Source organism: Panthera uncia (assembly GCF_023721935.1).
Source record: "Panthera uncia isolate 11264 chromosome A1 unlocalized genomic scaffold, Puncia_PCG_1.0 HiC_scaffold_17, whole genome shotgun sequence".
NCBI lineage: Eukaryota > Metazoa > Chordata > Mammalia > Carnivora > Felidae > Panthera > Panthera uncia.
This window is the reverse complement of record NW_026057577.1, coordinates 57710389-57736109: the sequence shown is the minus strand read 5'-3', so window position 1 is coordinate 57736109 and position 25721 is coordinate 57710389. Positions and strand designations below refer to the sequence as shown.

At 45.0% G+C, this 25721-nt stretch overlaps 1 protein-coding gene across 5 annotated transcripts in view; it reads left to right on the top strand.

Annotated features, from left to right (window-relative positions):
- LHFPL2 (LHFPL tetraspan subfamily member 2) overlaps positions 1 to 25721 on the top strand; it is a 165210-nt gene that overhangs the window by 134954 nt on the left and 4535 nt on the right. For 3 of the 5 annotated variants that reach the window (XM_049648582.1, XM_049648587.1, XM_049648584.1), the window contains one exon: positions 4037 to 4670. In XM_049648582.1, coding sequence (XP_049504539.1) covers positions 4241 to 4670 — 430 coding nt within the window. In that variant the 5' untranslated portion in view covers positions 4037 to 4240. Of the gene's footprint in view, positions 1 to 2671; positions 3873 to 4036; positions 4671 to 25721 lie in introns of those variants that run through there. The other 2 variants (XM_049648585.1, XM_049648583.1) reach the window with 2 other exon arrangements.

Below are 25721 nucleotides of genomic sequence, written 5' to 3'. Positions count from 1 at the left end.
TTTGACGATTTTCATAATAAAGTAGCAAAAGAGAACCAGGGTGAACAAGCAAGGTGAACAAGCAAAACTCTGTCCTGGCCTTTGCTGCTCTAGTAACGGGGGCATGCTCTAGTGATGTGCTTCTCGCAGTGAAGTCCTTTCCCTCGGCTCCTTCATTTCTGTTGTGGTTTCCTGACCAGCCAGCCCAGGGCGATCTTGCTTCACCCGTACCTTCTTCCCTTCTTACTGACAGCAGGAAGCTGCAAAAGACAGGACCCTGTGGTGGAAGGTACAAACCCAGCTGGGCTCGGCTTACTAACTTCACCCTTATTTTAAAGATGAGGGCTTTGAGGCACCTGGGTGGCTCAGTTGGTTAAGTGTCTGACTCTTGATCTTGGCTTGCATCATGATCTCATGATTTGTGAGATCGAGCCCCATATTGGGCTCTGTGCTGACAGTGCAGAGCCTGCTTGGGATTCTCTCTCTCCTCTCTCTGTCCCTGCCTCCCTGCCCCTACTCATGCTCTCTCAAAAAAAAAAAAAAAAAAAAAAAATTGAAAAAGTTTATAAATATGAGGGCTGTGTGTGTGACTCCCATAGCCAAACCATTAATCAGTTTCCCCTTGCTCTGCATTCTGACTGTAATATTGCTGCAGGTTACTGTAGGTTTCTGCAGGATTCTCTTTTTGGTTGTTTTTGTTTTCTTCTTATTGCTTGCTAAGAGGCTTTACTCTGTGGGCCTTTGTGATAATCATAGCATCATTTTCTGAAAGTCAGAGGACCGTCCAGATTATCCATGACCATCAGGGAAATGTACTCATCAGGGAAATGACCAGCACTCAGCCGTCCTGGAGTGGAAATGTACTTAGTAGCCTATGGAGAGAAGACTTTTACATGGAATGTCAATTGAGTTTTGGAGAAGCAGGGATTACAGGGAATAGCAGTGGATAGCATATTGAGGAGCTCTGTGCTGGAATCCCGACAGTTAACAAGATCTACAAGGAGGATCTGTTTCCCCTTTGCTGTGGATTTTGTCCCAGCAGGTGCCTGTCCTTGCACATGTGACATGACCAAACTGGGACGCTGTACAGAGCACAGACTTGATGCCTTTCCAGATTGTCCGTTGTGCCATCGACCTGAGGACTTTTCTTGGATGCACAGGAAAGCCAGTCAGTCAGCCGTGCGTAGCATGGCTATTCTACTTATAGTAGTAATTAGCAAACTTGGCTGGAGAGACCAAAGCATGTTATCTCCCTATTCCAAACAGAAGAATAAAAGCCTCATTCCAGCCACGCTGGCATGGGTATGAGAATTTGGTGCAGTAGATAGGGGATTGTTGTGGCATGGATGGACAGAGAACTATGTTTTGTGAACTTAAGCACATGGCTCCCTAAATAATTCCGCCCTAAATGTGGCATGGACCGTTTGCTAAGCCTGAATGTGCCGCTTTCTGTTCTCCCAAAGTTTCACATCCTTTCTCTTCAGAAATAGCAGTCTGATTGTGGGCCTGACTCTGAGCCAAGTTTGCTGACCAGCACAGTGGACATTTGGCACGTTTATTACAATCCAGGTCACTTGAGAGGTTGCAGCAGAGTCCTGAGGCTCTGCAAGAGGACAAACACATAGAGGTTTTATATTCACATTGACATTTTCCCATTAAACAGAAGAGGAGCAGGGATTGAGATCAGCTGGCACATCAGTGAGCTAGTTGTCTAATCAAATGGAAAGACTTTGTAGAAGCCTCGTCTTCTCTTCATGGGCTGGCTTTCCACCTGTTGACTCAAAGTATCTGTGAGCCTGGCGGGCGGGCAGGTGGGTGCAGCTCATGGGGCCTCCGGGAGTCATCAGGGGCTTGTTTCTTGTTCTCATTCACAATGATTGTTTCATTCTAAACAATCTCCCCCAAAGCTTTTTTGTGTTGGTAACTCTTTTCTCAAAAGGCATTTCTCTGTGGTGGTATTTGGGGTCGAGTGGGGGTGAGATCAACGAGTGGGAGTAGATTCTGCTTCTGGCCTCATGCTAATTTATTTCACAGTTGAGTTTGGCAGCAGGGTAGGCAGTGGGGAAGTAGGAAGACCAGGACCCTCCCAAGAAGCCCACCGGGGAGGCTGACACCGGGGAGGCTGACCTCCTCCGTCTCTAAATAGCCTGTGCTTAATCTTTGTGTGTAAATAGCCAAGTTTCTGTGATGGGCAGAGCACTTCCAGCAGTTAAATTGTTATCTGATCAGTGTCCTCAATGTTGGAGGAAAGGCTTCTAAGGGAAAGGAGTTGCTATTTAGTGAGTGTTTATTCTGCCAGACCCTGAGGTCTAACAGATACTTTAGAATACGGGATACTTTACTGTTTCCATGTAGATGAGGAAAGCTGCAGCTCTGAGAACTAGGCATCCACATGGCCAGTTGGTGGTGGGGCTGTTTTTGGAACCCAGACCTGATGGACTCCAAAACTTTTGGGGGTGAAACGCACTTCTCCCTTCCCCAGCGCTCAGGAGAGCTGCGTTACACACACACACAGACAGTCATTAATGGCCTGTGTTTTTAGTACTGTGCTAGGTAATTTCCCCAAACAGCATCTTGTGTAACTGCAATGACCTGAGGATTTTTAAATGTACTGTGTTTTATGAGATAAGTAGTTCTCTGTCACTACACCTTGTCAACCAGCATGGTGTAGAAGCTTTGAAGCTTTGACTCTGGGCTTCCTTCTTTCCCCACTTGCCTTCCTCTTCAACAACTCCTGGCCCCACCCCACTGCCAGCATGCCAGAGGGCTCTTTGTGGTTCTTGTGCAGTTGACGTGACCTCAGTTAATAAGATCTCATCACTCAGAACAGAGCCTTGCACCCAGATGTCAGATGTGAACTGTGTGATTCTTTCTGACCTTGGAGAAGGGGTAGCAGATGGGGCTGCCGATGAGCGCTGCACCCCTGTTTCAGGGTTCAGGCCCCTCTGAAAGAGGTTTGAGCTGTTAGAGCAAAGCCCTCTGGTTATGAAGCCATTTGTCCCAGGGAACAGAATGAGCCCTTGTGAGACCAGAAACAATGGGCATGTTGAGTTGCAGACCTGGGGTGAATCAAAGCTCAGGCAGAGGCGCATGGGATGAATTGGGACAGTTCAAGGAACACATTCTTCATACGCAAGTTTCTGTTGTCAACAAGTCCACTCAGTGGTAATGACACTTAGTCAGTGGTCATTCATGCCTCTGTTTTGAATAATTTCCCCAAATGAGTAAGTCATGAACTCTTCAAGGTTTTCTTTTCTTCTTCTTGAGTTTTAATTAGTGTAGTTTTTTTTTGTCCAGAAATCACCCTGTGAGAAATGAATAAAAATAAGTTTGGGGAGCAGTGTTTTGTAATTTTTCAGAGCATTGTTTCCTTTTGTATCCTGATGCACCTATGAAGCTGATATTCTTGTGTCTGTGCTACTAATTTGATTCCCAGCAATACAAGTGGGTGTTGCTACTCTCTATCTTTAACCAAAATCTTTTGGTGCAAGTTTGTCAAAACTTAGCTCATTTAGTACCAAGACAGCAGGCAGAGGGTCCCGTAAGCTCTATAAAAACATAGCCAGTCTGTTGGCAAGGTTGACTGGAAGTCCCATCTAGTTCTTGCTGGATCTCCCTGCTGTTTGACGTTTTTGAGTGAGAGATGATGGAGCAGGAGCCACACATCCCAAGGGTGCAGCAGCTCGGGCATGAGCTCCTGTGCCAAAGGGTGCGCCTGGGGTGGGTGCGGGAACGGGCACTGGCCCGGAGTTGTGCTGCCCGGAGATAAGGGAACCAGCGCGGTGCGAGAGCAGGGGAAGGGACAACTTGAAACAAAGAAAACCAGTAAGTGCGCTGCGAACGGCGGCTCCGGCCCCGGATCGGCTACAGCTGGGTTCTGTCGGAGGATGGAGGTCGGAGTGGCGGCACCGGCCGGGGAGGGCGGGGAAGGGCGGCCGCGCGGGAGCAGCCTCTTGGCCAGCGCACTGGGGCTCCGGGACCCGCGAGTCTGCTGGCGGCGCCGCCGCGGGGCGGAGCCTGGGCGCTGCTAACCCCCCTCCTCCCTTCCCTCCCGTAGGTGAGGCCGCGCTCGGAGCTCTGACATGGCAGCATGACGGCCCCGGCCCGCGCTGCCACAGGCCGGCCAGAGGGAGCCCCAGGCTGTGGGAGTGAGCGCCCGGAGCAGCGACTTCGTTCTGCGGCCGCCTGAGCCTCCTTCCCCCCCGGCCTGCTTTTATTATTCACCCCGTGGACTCCTGACTTTTCCGCCTGGAACATCAATATGTGTCATGTTATTGTCACCTGTCGCTCGATGCTCTGGACCCTCCTGAGTATTGTGGTGGCTTTTGCAGAGCTCATCGCCTTCATGAGCGCCGACTGGCTGATTGGAAAAGCCAAGAGTCGCAGCGGCGCCGCGCCCGACGACCAGAGCGGAGGCTCGTCGGAGCCCTACCACCCGACCTTGGGCATCTATGCCCGCTGCATCCGCAACCCGGGCGTGCAGCACGTGCAGCGGGAGACGCTGTGCGGGCCCTACGCAGAGAACTTCGGCGAGATCGCCAGTGGCTTCTGGCAGGCCACGGCTATTTTCTTGGCTGTGGGCATCTTCATTCTCTGCACGGTGGCCTTGGTGTCCGTCTTCACCATGTGTGTGCAGAGCATCATGAAGAAAAGTATTTTCAACGTCTGCGGGCTGCTGCAAGGAATCGCAGGTAAGGGTGCAGGGAAGAGGGAGGGGACCCGGGCACTGGGCATCGCATGTGCCGCGCACCCCCTGCTGCGTTCCTTTCCTGCCCGTTTTGAAGACCGGCTTCTGTCCAGATTTGCTGTGTAAAGAGTGTTCCCGCGCAACAGGCGTGTGCTCCCCTCATCGCTCCCGTTTCCCTGTTACACTGTCCCCGGTTTATTTCACGTATTTCTTCATTGCTTATTTCCTTGGGTTCTAAGCCGTTGGATTTTGTTTGAGTAACTTCTCCTGGTTTTTGCTTTTCCCGTTAAATTAAAAGCATGCTTTCCACATCAGTACATCCCCTTTTGGAAACATGGCGTGAGAGGCCCACCTGCAGCAGGCACTCTGGGCTGGGAAGGAATGTGAGTGTGGGGCGTTCGTTCCAAGGCAGTGAGCCTGGTCCTGCCACCCGCCCAGCCCCATCCCCAACCGCAGGATGATTTCAGCTTTAGGAGGAGAAGCTGCAGGCTGGGAAGGAATTAGTATCAGCTGCTCTGTGTTTAATAATGTTCTGGTTTAAATTGTCTGTCTCCTGGAGCCTGACAGAACGTTCTCTGCATTCGGATCAGAAAATACAAACTAACTGTTCCACTCTCAGGGAATTTCTCACTAATGAGCTTGTTAGAAACTGGTGGAAAGAAAAGTGATCCCAGAGGGGCAGCTGTGAGCTGCGAGAAAACTTCCATGCCCACTAGCACTTTCATAGCCTTTCCCGTAAGGGTTTGAAAGGTGGATCCTGAACGGAGAGGGTGTCAATCAGTCTGTCTGTCTGGGCTCAAGGGCTTTGTTCTGTTTGGCAGAAATTCACACACGTAGACACAGATGTGGCAGTTTGTAGACATCCTCGAGGAACTAAAGGAATAGAGTCGTGCTTTGACTTTTCAGGGGAAAAAAAAATCACTTTTTGAACGATTACAACAAAGAATGTATTAATCTGATCTCTAACAGGAGAACAGTAATCCACCTGCAACCCTAACTGAAGTGCACAGGTGACTCATCCCCCAGCAAATCCTAAAGCTTTGTATGTGGGACTCTTGGACGGTGAAGAGAAACACAGAGCCTGGTGTCCAGGCCTGTAAAGAAACAGACCCCAACTGAATTAACTCTAGTCTGCCTAATTGAGCTCAGCAGATCAGACAACAGTTAGGTTCCAAACAACTGATAAGTTCATGTTTTCTGTTTCTCCTATCTCAGAGGAGACCACATATATATGTGTGTGTGGAGGTTGGTAGATAAGGGGCCTAGAGAAATAAATAGATGACCTGCTCCCCAGTCCTGATCTGCCTGCATTGGGGGATACTCTCAAGGCCTTCATCTCTTGATCTGAGAGGAATAGCCTTACCACGAATGACTCAGGCACTCCTACGCACTCACAGAATTTGGGAGACCAGGATTCTGATTTTCAGTTTTGCTTGAGATCAATGTGCCACCTTGCTGGACTTTTGCATTCCTCTTCTCAAAATCAGGGAGATTGCAGGGTGCCTGGGTGGCTCAGTTGGTTAAGCAGCCAGCTTGGCTCAGGTCATGATCTCACAGCTTGTGAGTTCGAGCCCGGCGGTGGGCTCAGTGCTAACAGCTCAGAGCTGGGAGCCTGTTCCGAATTCTGTGTCTCTGTCTCTCTCTGTCCCTCTCCCTCTCATGCTTTCTCTCTCAAAAATAAATAGACATTAAAAAATTTAACAAAAAAATAGGGAGATTGGAAAATATGACTTTATCTTAGATTTTTGATTATGTGAAGCTCATTATCCCCTTTTTGATTAACTTCTGGAATCTGCAGTTCATCCCCTTCAGCTTGGTGTTTTACCTCCCAGAAATGTTAAATCAGATTCATCTTTTCTTGTCAGAGAAACGCCCCTCCTTTACTGCCGTGGGACACACAGTGCCTCAGGCAGTGCACACATGTGCATATATGCCGTGTATATCTTAAAACTTTGGCTGAGAACTCTTACCAAAGGCTTTTGAAAAGCCAGAATAAACATGTAGATGAAGGGAAGGCAGCATACACAATTCATTAATCCTGGCTAAGCGCCCTGGTTGACCAGAGAAGTGGATTTCTGCGTAAATTTTCCTTACTATGTTGTGCTTCCTCATCCTTGATGATTCATGCCTTTACTCTGAATTTTATCGAAGCACTGGTATGCAGGCAAAACTCCTGGCTTATCATCCCTGAGAATGCTTTTCATCCTGAGAAACTTAGTGCCTTCTAGCAAATCAGTGGCCATTTATAGTGGGGTCTCTTGGAGGGGGGGAGGGAGTAACACCACAAGCTGTCTTTTACACTTATTCAGAAGCAACCTGTAGATATCCTTTCAGTCTTACTGTTTACGTGCAGTTTTTAATAAGGTGTTAGTCCAGCAAATTTGATCTCTTAGAATGAGGGTTGGTCCAACACATCTTTTGGTGCTCTTGTTTGCTATTTCACATAGATGGCAAGAAGATTCATTTTGGCACAAAGACCAGTACGTATCTTAGGTATTATTCATACACTCCAGTTAACTACTCCTGACTTTTCTCTTTCTGGCTGTGTCAGGCCTCTGGGAAGGATGGTTGAAAAGAAGGAAGTAGGAGCATACCTGAGGTGCTAGTCTGTTTGTCACCTGTCCAATTCCCAAAGTCTAGATTTTCTAAGAGAACTTTCTCCCCATCTTTATCGCTTATGTTCCCCGTGCATACACAGAGCACCCCAGAAAGTCTGAAATTACTTAAAAATTGGAATTGGCAAGTGGCCGGGATTCCTGTGTAGTCAGACTACCTCTCCAGGGCCTACCGATCTAAGGCTAAGAACTGAAGTACAGGAAGTAGTTTGTTTTCTCCTGCCAGCATGGCAGCACCCCTCTGGAGCAGAAATCACGGGTAAGATGGACCAAGCACTCAGCAGGCGACTCCCTCATGTTTCGGGGCAGGCGGCACATCTGTAAGGGTTGCTCAGTGGGCTCTTCCCTTCCTCGTGGAGGTCTCTACCAGGTAGTTCAAGGCGGCATCCACGGCAGCCACGGTCCTTGAATCTACAGCTGAGAAAGTTGCCCCCCCCCCCCCCCCCCCCCGTGTCTGAAACCGCTGACTTGCTTTCTCTCCTGTCAGCCAGTATGTGATAGCATCTGCTCAGCCTCAGCCAAGGACTTGTTGCAGCTGTGAGCATCAGTCTTTCCCCTCCCCACAACCCGTTTCTCAGCCCTGGATCTATGTGATGTTGGAACAAACGGTGAGAAAGGAGCTGTTGCCAGGGCAACAGAAGCATTCTTGGGAAATCGACTCACACCGTGTTTGTCCTTACAACTTTCATTTTGGCAAAAGTGAAATTTCGTAAAGTATAACTAGAAGAAAAATGACAAGCTGTTGTAAGCGTGTTCCTTTGTTACGACTAATTTTAAAGAATAAACAGGCCTTAGGTTTGTGTGGCCTCATTGCCTATAGAAAGTGTAACATAAATCATCAAAACCTGGATATTTTGAATTTAGAAGTGGATGTGAAAGAATTTGCTGTCTCAGTGGAAATCTCAAAATCTCATTTACTTAAAAATAACAATCAAATACACGTATTGACTATGAAGTTAACCCAGATACAGGATTTGCCTTCAAGGTCTGGCCTACTGGTGGGCACCAATCTGACACCTCCGAAATCCCTATGCACAGATGCCCTTGGTGTTGAGTTTTCCAGTCCCAGCAGCGATTAGACGTCAAGCCTCACCTGCTCCTGGGTCAGTCCTGACCTCCCCTTACAGTGGCTGTGAAATGTCTAGTGATGTACCTCATTCTCTAAACCTTTTTTCTCACTTATAAAATGGGTATAATAGTAGTACAACCCTCAGGGTTGTTTTGTGGATGAAATTAGATAATATATGAGAAGAAAGGCTTAAGCACAGTTGGCACACGGTAAATAATAAGTGGTAGTTCTTTGGCTACTAAAGTGTGTCTGCTTTCTTGGCAGGTTTTAGTATTTTTTTATGTTTCCTAGAAATGCTGCCTTTTTTTTTTTAAGTATTCTTTTATTTATTTATTTTATTTTGAGATTGAGAGAGACACAGTGCAGAGGGGGCAGAGAGAGAGGGAGAAAAAGAGAATCCCAAGCAGGCTCTGCGCTGCCAGCACAGAGCCTGAAGTGGGGCTTGAAACCATGAACCGTGAGATCATGACCTGAGCCGAAACCAAGAGTCGGACGCTTAAAACCGACTGAGCCACCGAGGTGCCCCCTAGAAATGCTGCATTTTAAGGAATAGTGGTATTTACTTTAGTCCTCAGAATTGACCTTGTTCTCTCGCAGTCAAACATGACCGTGTCGTATAGGGCTGCTCCCTGGCCCATTCCTAGCCTGCCTGTATCAGGGCTGAAGAGAGTGTAGAGCAGTCCTGTGGCATTGGTGTGACTATGGGTGTTCTTGGGGCTTTTTTTTTTTTCTTCTTCTTTTTTCTTTTTAAGCAGGAGATAGCAGTTGAATTGACAGGAAAACCAAGAACTTCTCTTCCCGCAGACACACAGAGTCTCTAGTTTCTTCCCTTTCTGGCGTCCGCTTCGAGCAATGGAGCCTTGACTGCAGGTGCCTTTGCAGGCTCCCCCCACAGAGTAACTCACAGGCTGCGTGTCCCTAGGTGAGGACTTGTTTGGCAGAGCCAGCAGCACACATCAGGCCCTAGCCCTCTGGGATTGATTACAAAGGCTGGGCACGCAGCCGGCAGGGTCTTTGCTGCCAGCTTGTCTTCCTTAGGTTGTGACCTGGATGTAATCCATAATGAAACCATAGAACGCAAAGATCCAGGTTTTCCATGACAGCATCGAGCTGTTTGTTTTTAGAAACGCATGTAGGGCTCTCTTGGAAGTCCATGGAATCCCCAGTGACTCAGGTTTGGGACAGAAGCCATTAAAATGAGCTCAGGATTTGGCTCACTTGCATTGGCTTGGACCGTTCCACTGGCGTCGCCGTGAGGGTTGGACTAGCACATGAGCTGCGGGGCCTGGCTGCCTGCTGTCTTTTCAGTCTTCCCTCATCTGCTTGTTTGCTCCTTTGTGTCTGGTCGGCCCTCATGCTCTGTACTCCCGTAGCCCTCTGTCTGTCTACATCCATTTCAGTCCTATAGGATCGCCTCAGCAAGCTGCCCCACCAGTCTGACCAGATAGATGGCTGTGGGGCTGAACTCTGCCTGCGCTGGGCTGGCAAAGAGGGTGTGCTCATGGGAGTCGCTCTCTGTCGCCATGGCTCAGCACCTGGGGGGTGCAGGCTCAGCTTTCTGGGAAATGAGCAGTGACTGAGGATGAAGGAGGACAATATGAAAAAAGGGAAAGGAGTAAAAGAAGAATCGGTGAGAGCAGACAAGTAGAGGGTTTTACCTTTGCTGCTTGTGGAATTGCTTTGTCGTAAATCAGAATGGATGTGCAAGTATGGATAGGCATCTAAAATGTACCATGATCATTAGCTAGGATTTGGTATTCCCATGGTTATTTTTCACAGGGTGAACAGTAACCTTAGCATCAAGAAGATAACCATGACTCACCCCAATCTCAGCATCCATTCTGACTTATCCCGTGCTCTACCCATTCACTTCTGGGCCAAAAAGATCAGCCATTGGAAAGGAGAAAAATAAGAACGGGGACTTAGAAAGCATAGGGAGAGGGGAAGCGATTCCTGGCTCTCACAGAGACCTTGTCCTGTAGTTTCACACCTGAAAAATTAACCTGGCTTTCTCCACGAAAGTAGTGTGACCCTGATTATCCAACTTCAGAATAACCTCAAAGAAAAGGCATGAGGAAAATAGAGGAAGCATCACCTGCTTTTCCTTCTTAGAACAAGGCACTGGAAGCTTCTGGCCATCAAAAGGAGGCTCTCCATTCTGGCTCTCCAGACAGAAAGTGCCAGAGTTTGGGTCTATGTCTGAAACAATTTAAGAAAACCATCGATTATGACATATGTACTCATTCATCAATCTCTGGTAATCCCTTGGTGAAAACTGAAGAATGCAGAAATGTTCTACAGCAGGGTAGAATTAAATTTCAATTCAAGGAGTTTTTATGGGATGCCTAGTAAGTGCAAAGACCAGGTCTACAGTTTTTTGAGTTTCTGCTCCCCAGCCATATTAGTCTTTGTTTTATAAACTGTACCCTAGATAAGCAAAATGTGTGTGTGTGTGTGTAAAGGGAACAGAGAACTCAACCATATTGTTAGATACAGAAAACAAGCAAAAAAAGACCAAAAAAACCCAAAAAACAAAAACAAAACTATTCCCTAAAAGCAAGTGGACCAAGCAGACACCTAATTTGAATAAATCTAGGAACTGGGATCTGTTTTTAAAGAATATATAGGATCCTGCCCGAGTACATAATGGGAAAACAGGCAAGTTTGAAGCACTGTTAACACTGAGAGGTTTTTGAGTCAGGGATGGCTTCCCAGGGAAAACAACATCTTAGCTGAAATCTTAAGAATGAGATGGAAATAGGGACACCTGGGTGGCTCAGTCGGTTGAGCGTCCGACTTCAGCTCAGGTCATGATCTCATCGCTCGTGGGTTCAAGCCTCACATCGGGCTCTGTGCTGACAGCTCAGAACCTGGAGCCTGCTTCAGATTCTTTGTCTCCCTTTCTCTCTGCCCCTCCACTGCTCGTGCTCCTCTCTGTCTCTCTCAAAAATAAGTAAACATTAAAAAAAGTTAAAACAAAATCAGTTGGAAGGTCTGGAAGAAAATTGCAAATTCTCTTAAAATTCAGATATAGCAATTGATATGCATATATAAAATGTGGAAAGCCGTTTGCCATGGCAACCACTTAATTACAGATGTAAATTATCATGGAGGCATGGATGCTGTATGTTCAAATTCCATTAACAAATAATCACGTTAAGTATGGCTCTGAATATTTACATGAGCAGTTCAGGTACTCTGTTTTAAGAGCTTAATGCAATGATGGTTTTCTAGGCTGCATTGCCACTTGAAAAGTAATCTGCATCTCCTCTGATGCTGTGCTATGGCATAGTCGGCCATTATTTATGAGCTCAGTTACTGTATACAGTCTCTCCAGTAATGTTATTAAATGTCTGGGAATCAGTCTCTTTTTTAAAAGACAGCCCCAGTACCAATGAAATCTCAAATAAACATAGGACATGAAGCCAATATTAAAAACTTTAACACAAAACGCACAGTTGCTGTGTGTTGAGAGTTTTGAGGCTAACCTCAGGGCCCTAGTGTTGAAAAGATGATGTGTGCTTCCCTGTAGGAATTATTTAATGTGATCTGGACCCTAAGACCTTTAGCAGGCAACAGATTTACTTATTATCCTAAAAATTTCATAGCTCAAAAATTTTTAAAGTGTCTTTACTATACACTGCATTTTATTTTGGAAGTTTATTTTGAATGATCAGTGTAATTTGGTTATAGTCAAACAGGAACTTTTTTTTTCCTTTTTCCTTTTTTTTTTTTTTTTTTTTTTTTTAAAGAGAGACAGAATGTGCAAGCAGGGGAGAGGGGCAGAGGGAGAGAGAGTATCTCAAGCAGGCTCCATGTTCAGGGAGGGAGGGCGGGGCCGGGGGTGATGCCATGACCCTGGGATTATGACTTGAGCCTAAACCAAGAGTCAGAGGCTCAACTGACTGAGCCACCCAGCTGCCCCAAACAGGAGCTCTTTCTTAATCCTGCATGTTGGATGAATAATTTATCAAGAAAATATTTCATAAATTTTTCCCAGTTGCATGTAAATAGTTTAAAAAATAGCTTCTCACTTAGAATGAAAGTAAAACTGTATCAGTAATTCACAGGAAGGAATAATCTGAGTAAATTCTTCTTTACCTGTGTTTGTCAGGATGCATTTTAAGAGCTAAGGCTTTAGAAACTGGTGAAGTAATTTGCATATAAATATGAATCATTGCAGAGAAAGACTTCAAGGAGGGTTCAACATGAGGGAAAGTGCATCTTTCTTATAGATTGTTTCTCCATATATTCTAAGGGCATCAGACAATTCTTAATTGGTGGTCATTAATTCTGAGTAATTATAACAGAAACTTCCTCTGGGGCCTTGGTTGTAAAGCCTCTTTGTGACAACTATGCTCTGATGGTCTTCCAAAGAATTCCCTTTATGTTGCTCTGTCATCCGCTGTCCACCCCCCACCCTGGAAAAGTATTTTTCTTGCTAATTATAATTCCATGGGAGTGTTTTTAGTAGGAGACAAGTACCGTACTAGACCCTTCTGGGAGATGGTGGGAGTCTTAATAGAGCTTTTTAAAAAAATTGACACCTGATCCTTTTCTTCTCCTTCCCTTCAGAAAATCTTGGTGAAAAAACCTCTAATGTTATTAATCCTGTAGGAAGATGACATGTAGACATAATCTGCATTACAAAGACACTGTGGTCATCAGTCAAAAACCCTTTCATTACCCGTGAACGCTCTGACCTCCAGTTCCTGACCTGGCTATCAAAGCAGAGTTATTAAATATAAGAGTTGAGCCTAGTCTGGCTTGTCCATAAACTCCTGACATTTTAAAATTCAGTGCAGTAAAAACTTGAAAGAGCCTCTTTACTCTTGAACCTATTACTTGCTTTTTAGAAAGGTGTCCCCAGCCTGACACAGGACCCTCTCCACCTCCCTTCCCTCTCCTCAGATGGGCCTCTTGCCCAGCAGTTACTGCCTTTGAGTGAATCCTGGTCCACTCTGTGCGAAGGTTTCCACTGCAAAAGGTGCACAGCAAAAACGAGAAAGATAAGGACAGTGTAGTAAGATTTCTTAGAGCTGCATGTATTCAATTTATAGAACTGTCCTTCATTGTCAGATTACATCCTTCACTGTTTTTGTGTTAAAAATATCCTTTCTTTTATGCAATGATGAGGAAAGAAGATTGTGGTTATTTTCAGTGTCCTTATATTGGCAAAATAAAAATATTGGCCTTCCAGTAACTTTTCTGGCTATTATACTAGTGTGTGAGGTCCAGAAGTGTGGGCAACACTCTTCAAGAATGTTAAAGGGTCCAGATTGTGTCTTTTTCACAGTTCTAGTTCTACTACTCAGAATGGGCCTCAGTAAATGTACGTTCACTGATAAAAACATGATCTGTGTTATGATCTGTACTAGCACAGCTATAAGTTTCTAGATATTTGAGAATGAGTAAAGTGTTTACCAGTGCTACTGAGCCCCATCCTGACATGACCTCTGCCCGCCCAGACAAGGTATAAATAATTAATGGAGCCATCACCTGGAGAACTAAAGAATCATTTCAGAACCGGCAAGCACCAAAACCAAATTCTGTTTTGGCTTTTGAATAAATTTTCATTGAGAACTTGAAAAACCTTAATGGGCAAAGTGATTTCAAAGGTATAGGTTAACCAAAGGTGGCAGTTCTTGGGCAGAAATCTTTGATTTGCCTTATAACTAATACTTAATTACTTGTTTATAAATACTATTCAAATATCCCTGACTCTGAATGGCTAACTTGACATTTTGGAACTGAGGATAGTGGCCTGGCATCTGAGAAGTCAAGTCAAGCATCTGGAATACCATTGCTAGTTAGCTTTGGAACTTGGGAGGCATGGGAGCAAAACTCTCCTTGGGTGCAAAGAAGGGTCCTGGGAGCCACCATCCTGGTGTTTGCACTTGTGCTAAGCAAGATTTTATGAGAGCCTGATGCCTAAGATTGAGGGCAATATCCCGGTCCTGTAGACACCGAGACAAGCAGATCTCTTACCAACACATGGTTAGCTTAAGCCTATGATATATAGACAGTGGCACAATGATGGAGGAGGAGGAGGTCAAGAGAGACAAAGATCATCAGCCATATTCTGTGGATTAAGAAAAGCCACCTGAAGGGGGTGAGATGGTTAAACAGTGGCTGACCTGCTGCAGGAGGATGTCATTTGGGGGCTGAGAATGCTCTAGGTGCTGTGTTTTGTTTAATCGGCTGTCCTGGGAAGAACGTAGGACATGTTTTCTTGTGGATGACATTATTGTTCTGGGTGGATGTGCAGTTTTAGATGGTCCCCAATCATACAGAATCTCGGAGCAAAGACAAAAATGTGTATGGATTGTATGGCTTACATTTTTCCCCTCTAGTCCAGTGGGGTTTATGTTTTGCTTGCAGTTTTCTCACACAGGTGTTCCACACTTTCAGAAGAGGACATCACCACAGACTTGAAATTGTTCTCACTTGGTCACTAGGTTTTCCTCCTAGAAGCTTCTCTGGCCAGGGACAGCCATTCCCAAGTGGCATCTATATGGCAGTAAGGAGGTTGGTGATATTCAGACTGTAATGGAAGAGAAAGTCCTGTGGATGGAACTTCTTTACCTTTTGGTTGTCTTGCTGTATGGTTAGCAAATCAGCCTGTCCTCACCTTTTGGTGCAGTCTCCCTCTCCCCACCACCCCCTCACAACACTCCTGTGGTTCTCTCACTTGATAAGTGTTCCTCATCATCTGCTCTCTAACCTCTTGTAGGTGTTAAGGAAGCCAGCCATACGAGTCTCCCCTCTTCAGCTGGACACATGCTTTTGTTTCAGAAGCTAATCTCTGGTTTGCAGTGAAGCAGCAGCAGTAGTCTAGCACGAGGGCTCAGGAGTGGACTCTGGAGCCATATTGCCTGCATTGGAGTCCCAGCCCCACCACTCATTACCTGTGTAACCCTACTTAATTTAACCCCACATGCTTCCGTTTCCTCATCCATCAAATGATAATAGTGCCAACCTCCGAAGATTGTTAGAAGGACTAAATGAGTTAAAATGCTTCACCAGTGCCTGGCACATTATAGTGCTCAATGAGCATTAATGCTTGTCACTGTTATTTTTTTTTTTAAGTTTATTTATGTTTGAGAGAGAGAGAGAGCACACATGGGGAAGGGGCAGAGAGAGGGAGAGAGAGAGAATCCCAAGCAGACTCCACACTGGCAGCCCAGAGCCCAATGCAGGGCTCAAACCCACGACCCCGTGAGATCATGACCTGAGCTGAAGTCGGACCCTTAGGCGATTGAGCCAACCAGGTGCCCCTGGTTGCCCTATTAGAAAGTTCTAATCATCCGTATAAATTTCCAACTTTAGTTATAGTTGTGAATGTGTAAAATGGGGAGGGTGTTTATAGCTTTAGCTCCGTGTCATCTTCGAATCTACTATTTTGCCATAGAAGACCTTTCCAAAAGGTTCTGGAAAAGATGTTAAGACTAGAAAGAAAACAAGAGTAAGAAATGACTTGTGAAGTTGGGTCAAGAACACAGCATGTGTAGAGGAAAATGGCTTAAGGACTGAGTGTGGATTTGGGATAGGGATGGAGACACAGACGCCAAGGAAAAGGGACCACACTCCTTAGGGCTGTTAACGAGTTTACAATTGAATGGGAGTCCATCTGAGCCAAAACCAATACTGTTCTTTTGTGGGACAAATGCATATTATGTCAGAGTTAAGACTTCTTTTTTTTACTACCCTTGTTCTAGATAGTTTTCCAGATAGTTGGTTAACCCTATACTTGCACCTTAAAATTTCATAGCTAAAATTGTTAAATAAAAAGTACACTTTGGGGCACCTGGGTGGCTCAGTCTTGATTTCAGGCCATGTCACAATCCCAGGGTCGTGGGATCCAGCCACAGGTCAGGCTCCATGCTGAGTGTGGAGCCTCCTTAAGATTCTCTTGCTCTCTCCCTCTGTCCCTCTCCCTTGCTCAAATGCTCTAAAATTTAAAAACAACAACAAACTTACTTTTCTTCTTTCTTAAAACAGTAGAGAGAACCTAGTGAAGCCTTGTATCGTTACTGAGAGCAATCAGTACAGAAATGTCTCGCACAATCCCTGCACATGAGAAGTATACAGGTTCATACCATAATGATTGGGATAAGAATAGTTTGATGACAGGGGCTCCTGGGTGGCTCAGCTGGTGGAGCGTCTGACTTCGGCTCAGGTCATGATCTCATGGTTCGTGGGTTCAAGCCGCGCATCAGGCTCTGTAGTGACAACTCAGAGCCTGGAGCCTACTTCAGATTCTGTATCCCTAATTCTGTGACACTCCCCTGCTCACTCTCTCTCTCTCTCTCTCTCTCTCTCTCTCTCAAAAATAAACATTAAAAAAATTGTTTAAAAAAAAGAATAAGCTTGATGACAGATTCAATGGGTGGGAACTGGAGATGGTCTGATACAGTGTGCCTTCTTCATGATGTATGTTTGCCTTGGGGTACTGTAAAAGAGAAGTGTCTTCACCTAGTAACAGTTGATGATCTACAAATAGCCATTAAGGACGGCCAAAATGACTTCCAACTGTCAGTATGAAAGATGATTTGGGGAAGAATTCAAATTTAGACAGAAGAGAGAGCTAAACATCCAGGTAAATGTTAACCAGCATCCCTAGGTTTGTTGTAAATCACCCTGTGCATCAGTTGTTGTACCACATGATGGTTCCAGACTTAGAGGTAAATAACTCAACATGGTATTCCTCTCCTGGAATGCACACCACACACATCAGATGCTAACATGTGACCCTGCCTTCTGGGCTGCTGATGAGGTGGGGGCTGGGGGGAGTCTTTTCCTGGGCTAAAGAGCATTTCTGTGTTCTCTGCCTTCAATTCTGGCACCTTCTGTTGGTCTTTACATTCTCCAGACTTATGCTGCTTCTAGGTACCACCCTTACCTCTTTGCAAACTGCCATGGTCCACCTCCTTCATTTACCCTTGTATCCTTCTACCTTCTGTCACCTGCCATTTTTCCTGAACTTCCCCAGGTTTATCCCTGCACTGATTCCCTCCCCTCTGGTGTCTTGGAAAGTTCCCACAAGTCAGCCACAGCTTCGCTCTCTTTTTAGCTGTCCTCACTGCAGCCAGCCATTGTTGGAAACAGTTTCAGAGTTTTGAGGCTAAACTAAGGCTAATTGCTAGATAACTGAAAATCTGTTACATTTAATTGGCTTAATACCCTTTTCTTTGTGTTCTCCCAAAGAACATCATTTTCTATAGCTAGAAAGGAGGTTTTCCTTGCCTGCAGTCAAGTAAAAGGCCAGTACCGTGGTTTGGACCTTGTGTGGGTTTCATTAGTAAGTATGGCTGTTGTGTTGGCCAAAATTACCAACACCAGAGATCCACGTTATTGACTGAAGCTTTTCTTCCAACCATTTAAAAAACTTGTCAAGTATGTTACATTAGTTTTCTTTAAGATGTGACATCTGCATCACAGCACTGTCTTTTCATCCATCCCACAAATATTTACTGAGCACCTTTTATAGGTCTTACATTGTTCTAGTCAATTGGGATAAAGAATAACCTAAGTTCTTTCTCTTCATGCAATTTACACTGAAGATGGCAGAGACACAGTAAACCAAATAAGTAAATTATTTAGTATATTAAAAGGTGATGGATGCTACAGAAGAAAAAAAGGTGTAGCCAGGGTAAGAGAGGTTAGGTATGCTGGGATGATAAGAGGACAAATTCTAATATGAAATAGGCTAGTCAGCATAGAATTCAGGGAGAACAGATTTAAAGACTTAAAAGGAGATAAAGGAGTCAGCCCTATGGGTAATCAGGAGAAGGAGCTTTCCAGGCCCAGAGAACAGTTAGAAGGAAGGCTCATAGGCCTTGCTGATAGAGAGCTGTGGACTCTGAGAGAAAGAGCAGAGTCAACAATGATGCTAAGGTTTTTGGCCTGAGCAGGTATAAGAACTGAACTCCTATTTGCAGATGTGAAGTCCACAGAGCAAAGATAAGCTTGTGAAGTGGGGAGGGACAAGAGTTAGGTTTGCACATAATTTTCAAGTACCTTGTTAGACATCCAAGGAGAGATCAGGTAGACAGTTGGATATGCACATCTGGAGATGAGAGCCTAGAGTATTTAAAGACATGGGACCAAGTGTGATCCATGAAGAGAATACAGAGAAGAGGACAAAGGATTGAGCCCCGGGCACTCTAGAGTTAAGATATTGGAAAGTTAAGGAAGAACAGCAAAGGATGCTGAGGAGAAAAAGCCAACATGGCAGATGAGCTAAAATTCTTGCAAGGAGAACTGTTTTGCTTTAATCCTTTACTGTCGGTACTTTTTGAACTTGTTGATTGGAGTTCCCCATAAGCCTGGAATGCTCTCTGAACGGTGTCCTAGAATGGGGCTGGGATACTAGAAGCCAGTCAGTCATTCTCTGGTCTTACTTGCCTTGCTTCTTGTTAGAGAGATGGCTGCCTTGGAGAAAGGGAATGAGGTGTAGGGGTGTGGTGTCAGGGGCAGCCTCCTGGCATTATGCTGTGGTGAACTGAGCTGCGTCCACAAAACCTGGAGCCAGGCTAAGCTAGGTCCACATCCCAGACCTCTGAGTCACAGGGTAGACCTGAAAGGGGTCCCCAGCTGTGTTCCTAGAAGAGTCAGTGGCTATTTCAAAGAAGTAAATTGAACTCTTGACCTCTGTTATCTAAAGTTAACTGTGACACACCCATCAGGTTTATGGTAAACGCTAAGACAAAATTGTGATGTACACAAATAAAACTTGCTGCCCTCAAGGGGCTCAGAGTCCTACCAGGGTACTGCTGTATCCTGAGGGCTGAGTATAATGACTGGCACTGAGGCAAGAACTCAGTAAATAGCTGTTGAATAAATATACAAAAATAACAATGTGATAAAGAGCTGAAGAGGAATATGCACAGGGTGAAAGCACACAGAGAATACCATTCTGGCAGGAAGTGATGACACATGTTTCACATGGAGGGGACATCTGAATTGGGGGACAGGGGATATTTCCAGGTAGATGACTACCCAAGGGGTCAGCAGGAATATAAGGCCCCTTGTTCAGGGAATGGTGGTATGTGTGGTGTGACCAGATTCCTTGAGGATTACTGGCCTAAAAGTGTTTAAAGCCTATGAAACCCTACATGACCCCAGTCCTCTACCCCTGCTGTGGCCCCTGGACTGTGTCAGGCAGCAGGACAAGTACATGGTATATACTCAGCACACACTCCCCGTGAATTACCTAATTGGAACCCAAATTTATCTAAAGCTAGTAAGCCTACTGTCAACTATCTGCTGTGTGCTCACTCTCCAGAGAGATTAGGATATTTCATAGCTTTAGAATGAGCTTCTTGATTACAATCTAGTGGAGGCTCAGTGTTGTGTCCCTCGCTGGGGGCCTCGCTACAGGTTGACAGTAGCAGTAACAGATGGCCTTCTTTTCTTCCTGTCCTTAGAAAATTGCTTTGCAAACTAAGGTCTAGCCTGTCTTGGCAGTTTTGTCTGGAAGCCTGTCTGAAGAGGAGGTAGGAACGTGATGCCCAAAGACCCACTTGTTTTTCTGTAGAACAGGAGCCAGCCTTTGGTTCTGATGTTTTCAGCCCAGGAAAAATGGCTTTCTTCCACAAAAATGGTGGGTGACCCACAAAAGACAAGAAACCTTGAGTCCATACCCTTGGCCAGCTGGTGGTAAAAGAGTGACAATTGTGTGTTTGATCTTGAGGGAAGGAGGCGATGCTCTAACAGCCAAGGAGAGACTGAAACAGCATGGAGACTTTCTTCACTTCCTCCACAGACTAAAGAGCTATGGTTCAGACTGGGCTCCCCCATTCCTGGCATCTCATAAAACGTGAGGTAGTCATCTTCAGCTCAAGTAAAGTATTATTTATTATATTCAGCAACTCCTAGTCTTTCTAAATTTGGGGGCTTGGCAGGATTATGGAGATGTTCGTCTTCGCACCTAAAGGATTTCCTTAAAATGTACATTTGCTATCATTATTTGATTCCAGGGCAGTAGTTCAAAAATTACATAAGATATACAACTGTGTGGTTGGTCTAATCACAGTCAATGAATGTGGGTCACAAAGCAAGAGGGTGAGGACTTTACTCTTCTTGGTGCATTTCATTCATGTTTTTGGTTTTTTTTTTAGAACCTTCTAGATTTTAGGCACTGAAAATGCTGTAATAAGACATAGCTCCTATCCTCTTAGAGCTCATGTAGTTTAATTATTTGAGTTAAATCCAAACCACATGTTTAGGTTGACCAGAGACTGAAAACTCCTATGCAGCAAGATCACACGGCTGGGAATCCAGGGTTGAATCTAAAAGCTCCATCAGGGTAGGGGTAGATATTACTAAAACAGCAGAGGGGCGTGGTGGGCACTGCACTGTGATAGCTCATGTGATACATCATGAGAGAACCGACACCGTGTGGTTGGCCTCACTGGACTTGTCAGGGCTCTGTGTCCGGCCTGTGGTGGCGTCTTGGGTAGTCCAAGTAACTAACCACCGGTTTCTTTTCATTTTTTTTCTTCCCCAAAGTTAAGTCATCACCAGGTGACCCCATGGTGAGCAGATGCTGGCATCTTCTAATCCTCTTGGGGCAACAAACTGGGAGGCTGCTAACAAGAGAGGAGATGGGGTACAGAGATGAGGATATCTTTTAAAGTTGTAGAAAATGGTACCTTCTCGGGTACCATTCTAACAAGTTGAGCCATGGCAGAGGTTATCAGCCCTCTGAATGACTTCCTGTCTCTTTCAGTGCTAGCTGTTTTCTTTGGTCGCTGGGCAGTATCATTCTCCCTGCTTTTCTTCCTCCCAGCTGGGCCAATCACTGCTCAACCAGTGATGGGGAGATATGCCAGTCAGAAGAAAAGCAAAGGCCCACTGGCCTAGTCCCTTTCTCTATCACCCCTCTCCCCAAACAGTAATGCTTTAGGGCAAGGTGATAGACCCCAGAGACAACTACGGGCTGACCTAACTTCAGAAACTACTTTTTTAATAGCGGCAGAGGAAGATCAGACCATTTTCTGGCATGGCTCTTATGTTAAACTCACTCCAGAGCACACCTCACCTGCCATTTGGTCTCTAGCTATAACCCACAACCAAGCTGAGTGCCCCTGGGTGGTATACTCCAAATTGAGGACCAGAAGAACCATTCCCGATATGCAGCAGACTTGGGAGGTCTTACTACATTCTTCTGCCTGTTGTCTGACGTGCCTGTTTAAGACTTTAATTCTGTCTCTTTAGCTGGTATCATTAAGCCTATTTTGAAGGTCAGGGCTTAAGTTTGCTTCTAAACACTGGGATTCACAGACCTGCAACAGGACAGTGGGACAGGATAAACCAAGAGTCGTCATTTCCTTTCCTGCTGGCACATTTCATTCTTATTGACTGGTATCTGTCAAGTTTTAAGTGGTTTTCACGGGATGCACCGTGGTTTAGAGCTATTTTAATACAGGTTTAACTATGTTCCCAGCACTATTCTGAGTCCTGGCTTCATAGTGCTTAACCATGTAATACAAAAGTCCCTGCCCTCGTGGAGTTTAAAGTCTAGGATGGAGATGGAAATAAAGTAAAATAGTAGGTTGAACTACATTTTGTGTCCATTTTTGTAGGTCACAAATGGTCAAATAGTGAAAGTTTCATATGATTCAAAGTAATATATTCTATGTTAGTAATCATAAATGCTAAGGAGAAATAAAGCAAGGACAGTGGGGAGATACAGGGTTGGAATTTTAAATAGATTGGAATGGAAGGCCACACCAACACGGTGGCATCTGTAGCCTAAAAGCCATCTGGAAGGAAGACACTGCTGGGAAGAGTAATAGCAAGTGCAAAGGCCCGAGCATGGCTGGATGTCCGTGAAAAAGCCCTCTGGCTGGTGAGGCTGGAGCAGAGAGCACAGGGTTACAAAGGCAGGCAAGGGTCAGTTTGAACAGGTAATAGGGAGCTGGATGGCAGGGCCTTGAAGGCCAAAGAGAGAAAGAGAAAGTTGGATTTTACTCTGAGATGGGGAACCCTAATGGATCTGTTTCTCGCTTTTATTAACAAGCAAAAAAAAATCTGTTAGAGTGGTGTTTCAGTGCTAAGGAATGCTTGTTAGGGCCCAGGCTGCTCATAAGATGCACTGGGCCTGAGAGCAGTGGAGTTAGGACATTGTAAGGTAGGGACTAAGCGTGGCAGTCACTGGAGAGGGCCACCTGAATCATTAAACTTTCTGGAATTCCTTTGGTAGAGAGCCTGTGTGTAAATACCAGAGAGAAGAAAAATGGGACTTTTTTTTTTTTTTTGCTTACCCAAAGGCCCACTGTTTCCTTTCTCTCAATGAGACGTAGGTCTTGCATTTTCATGGCATTAACTGTGCTGGTAACAACTCTGATGAGTGTTGGGAGGAGAGATCCCAAAAGCCACGGCAAGGTACATGGTAGCCATTTCCCCCCTCTGAGAATCTGGTTAAGGCACTCTTGTGTTTGTCTAGGCTGGCAGCCCTGGGTGGCAGCCTGTGGTTTCAGCACAGATGGCACCCACCAGGGCTTGCAGAAATACCAGGGCCCACTTTTTTTACCCTCCCACATGGACTGCCCTGTGGGCTTATAAATATTCAAGCTGAGGCTTTGGACAAACTCATAAGCATGGCACCCTTCTATGTTAAGAAAAGCCTCCCTGCTGTCCTTATTCACAAATTGGCCAATAGCTGCCACAGGATTTTAAGCTGGGCTGACGCACTATTAGAACCTTAGCTGAGCTATTAGAAAGGGGGAACAGCTAGAAGCACTAAGGAGCAGTGTTGGAGAGAATATTTGTGACTGCTTGGTCAAGAGGGATCTGATATTAAAATAAAGACTGTATTATTTAATTATTTTGAAACTGCCTACTTCCCACAAGGATCTGCAATAGCCAAATTAAGGTATTTTTTATGTCCTAAAACCAACTCCATCCCTGTGTAAAGGCAAACGCTATGCTTTCTGTCTTGATCATATTAAGAAACATTACTTCTGTGGCTTAAGCCCAATAATAAAATGATATACATAATTAATATTTAATCAGAGCCACAATTTAAATATGAACACTCGGGTCTTTTATAGGGACAAGCAGCTAATTAGACTCCCTTGCCTAGAGCTTGACCATAGAGCCTCCATGCCAGAGAGTCTCTGAATCCTTGCAGAAGTCTCAGCCATGGTCCCTCACCATTTCCAGGGTGGTAACTTAGTACCTGTGGGTGGAGACTATCAAAGTTCCATGTTCCTTGGGTGAAGTTTCCTAGGGAATGAGATGGAGATTAATCAGGCTTTATCATAGGCCCTTTGAAATACAAAAGAATTTGCTCAGTAATTTTAGATCTCCCCAGCTGAATAAAGTATGTTCTGATGGAGGAGAGTATATATATTCTTCCAAGGTTATTAAGTTGTAGCTTGGGTTCTCCCCTCCTCCCCACCCAGTTACTACATCTTTCAAAATATACCCTCAAAATTGAACGGGTTTGCTTATTCATAACTGGTGAACTTTAAACTGTGCTTTTATATGGGAGGGATCTGCCAAAGGTTTTCACCTATTGTCAGCTGCTAGTCTGTTCCAGTTTTGTTACTGCCATTACTATTAGGGACATGGAAAGTATTTTTTAGGTGCTTTTAACATTCACAACTATTTTATGAGTTAAGGATTAGCCATTGTACAGGTGAGGAATCATAATCAGACAAAAGAGATTTTTTTCTAAGGGCACCAGTCTTAACTGGCAAAAGCTTGGGTTCAAACCCCTGTCATACCCTGAACTCAGAGCTTGTAACTATTAACTGACCTACCTCTTAATTTAGTGAGTCTTTGCTAAGACCTTGCATATTCTAGAGTACCAACACATTCTTCACTGGCGGCCTGGCCTTATCCTTGGGGGAATTAGCTCCTTTCACTTACGCATCTGACTGTGGAGGGCATTTCTCTACCTACTTCCTAGCACTCTGACCTATGGAGAAATAAAGGGTTGCAGGGTTGCAAAGACTTCATTTTTGAAGCACCCTTCTTCAGACAGTGAACAGAGGAACCAGTTCTCTCTATTCCATCCCTGCTAGAAAGTCCTCTAAGGCCTCCAGAGTAGAACAATGGAGTTAATTAGGGAAGCAGGGATGGTCAGATCCAAAATCAGACATGAAATGCCATGCTTGGTGAGAAGATGTCATCATAGGATGAAGACAGAACCATGAAAGTTGTGATCTGTGGTTTGAAACACAGCCCTTGATCTTGTTCAAACCTAATACTACTACAGGTTCAGTCACGTTCTTTTTTGTGGGAAAGTTGCTGTAATGACTTGGAAGCTTTGGTGTGGTAAACCCAGAGAATTTCAGTAAAGGTAGGAAGACAGAATTTAGAACCAAGATTAAATGAGGAGGATAGAATTGCCACTGCAAGGTATCTGAAAAAGCTTTTGGGGGATATAAATTAGCAATCTTGATTATACAGGTGTCATTTTGCAGAGAAAACTTTTTTTCTCCTGCCACATAAAATAAAGCCATCCTCTTGCGGCATTCTTTCTACCGAGAAAGTTACATTAGGTAAGATTTGGGGCCCTCTGTTGCCTTTGTCATTTCAGGTTCTGGACTTCCTTATGAGCAGCTTCTGGTATGGGACTGGTAGCCAGGGCTAGAGGGGGGCAGGCAATGCACTCACTCTCTCCCACAGGGCAGACCCCTGAAAGTGATGGTCTCCTTACATTTTGTCTCACTTGCTTTGCCTTAGTCCTCAACTCCTAGAGCTGGCAAGAGAACTCTCAGTTACATAGCAGTGAAGCCATAAGGAACAGAAAAATGGACACATTAACACAAGTTAATGATAGGGTGGTGGGGTCAGCAAAGTGGCAACAGAGCTTATTAGTGTCTACTCAGGGCCAAATTCATTTAAAAGCATTCTAAAAGAATTCAGACAAAACAATTCTGAAGTTTGCAGTGTGTTTTTCTTTTAATTAAAAAAAATTTTTTTTAATGTTTATTCATTTTCTGAGAGACAGAGAGAGACAGAGCATGAGTGGGAAAGGGGCAGAGAGAGGGAGACACAGAATCCAAAGCAGACTCCAGGCTCTGAGCTGTCAGCACAGAGCCCGCTGCAGGGCTCGAACTCACGAACTGCAAGATCAGGACCTGCGCCGAAGTCAGACCCTCAACCAATTGAGCCACCCAGGAGCCCCTGCGGTGTGTTTCTAAATCCTTACATAAGTATAGAAATCTCTGACTTGGGTATGCAGTTGGTTGTTGGTGAATGCCAACAAAAAGACTCCTCATAGGCTTTAATTCAGGTTAAGATCTGGTCTCTTGCAATTTAACCATGGTTCTGTGTGAACTTCCTTAGAACAGGGGTTGGCAAACTTTTCCTGCAAAATTCCAGATAGTAAATAAATATTTTAGATCTTTCT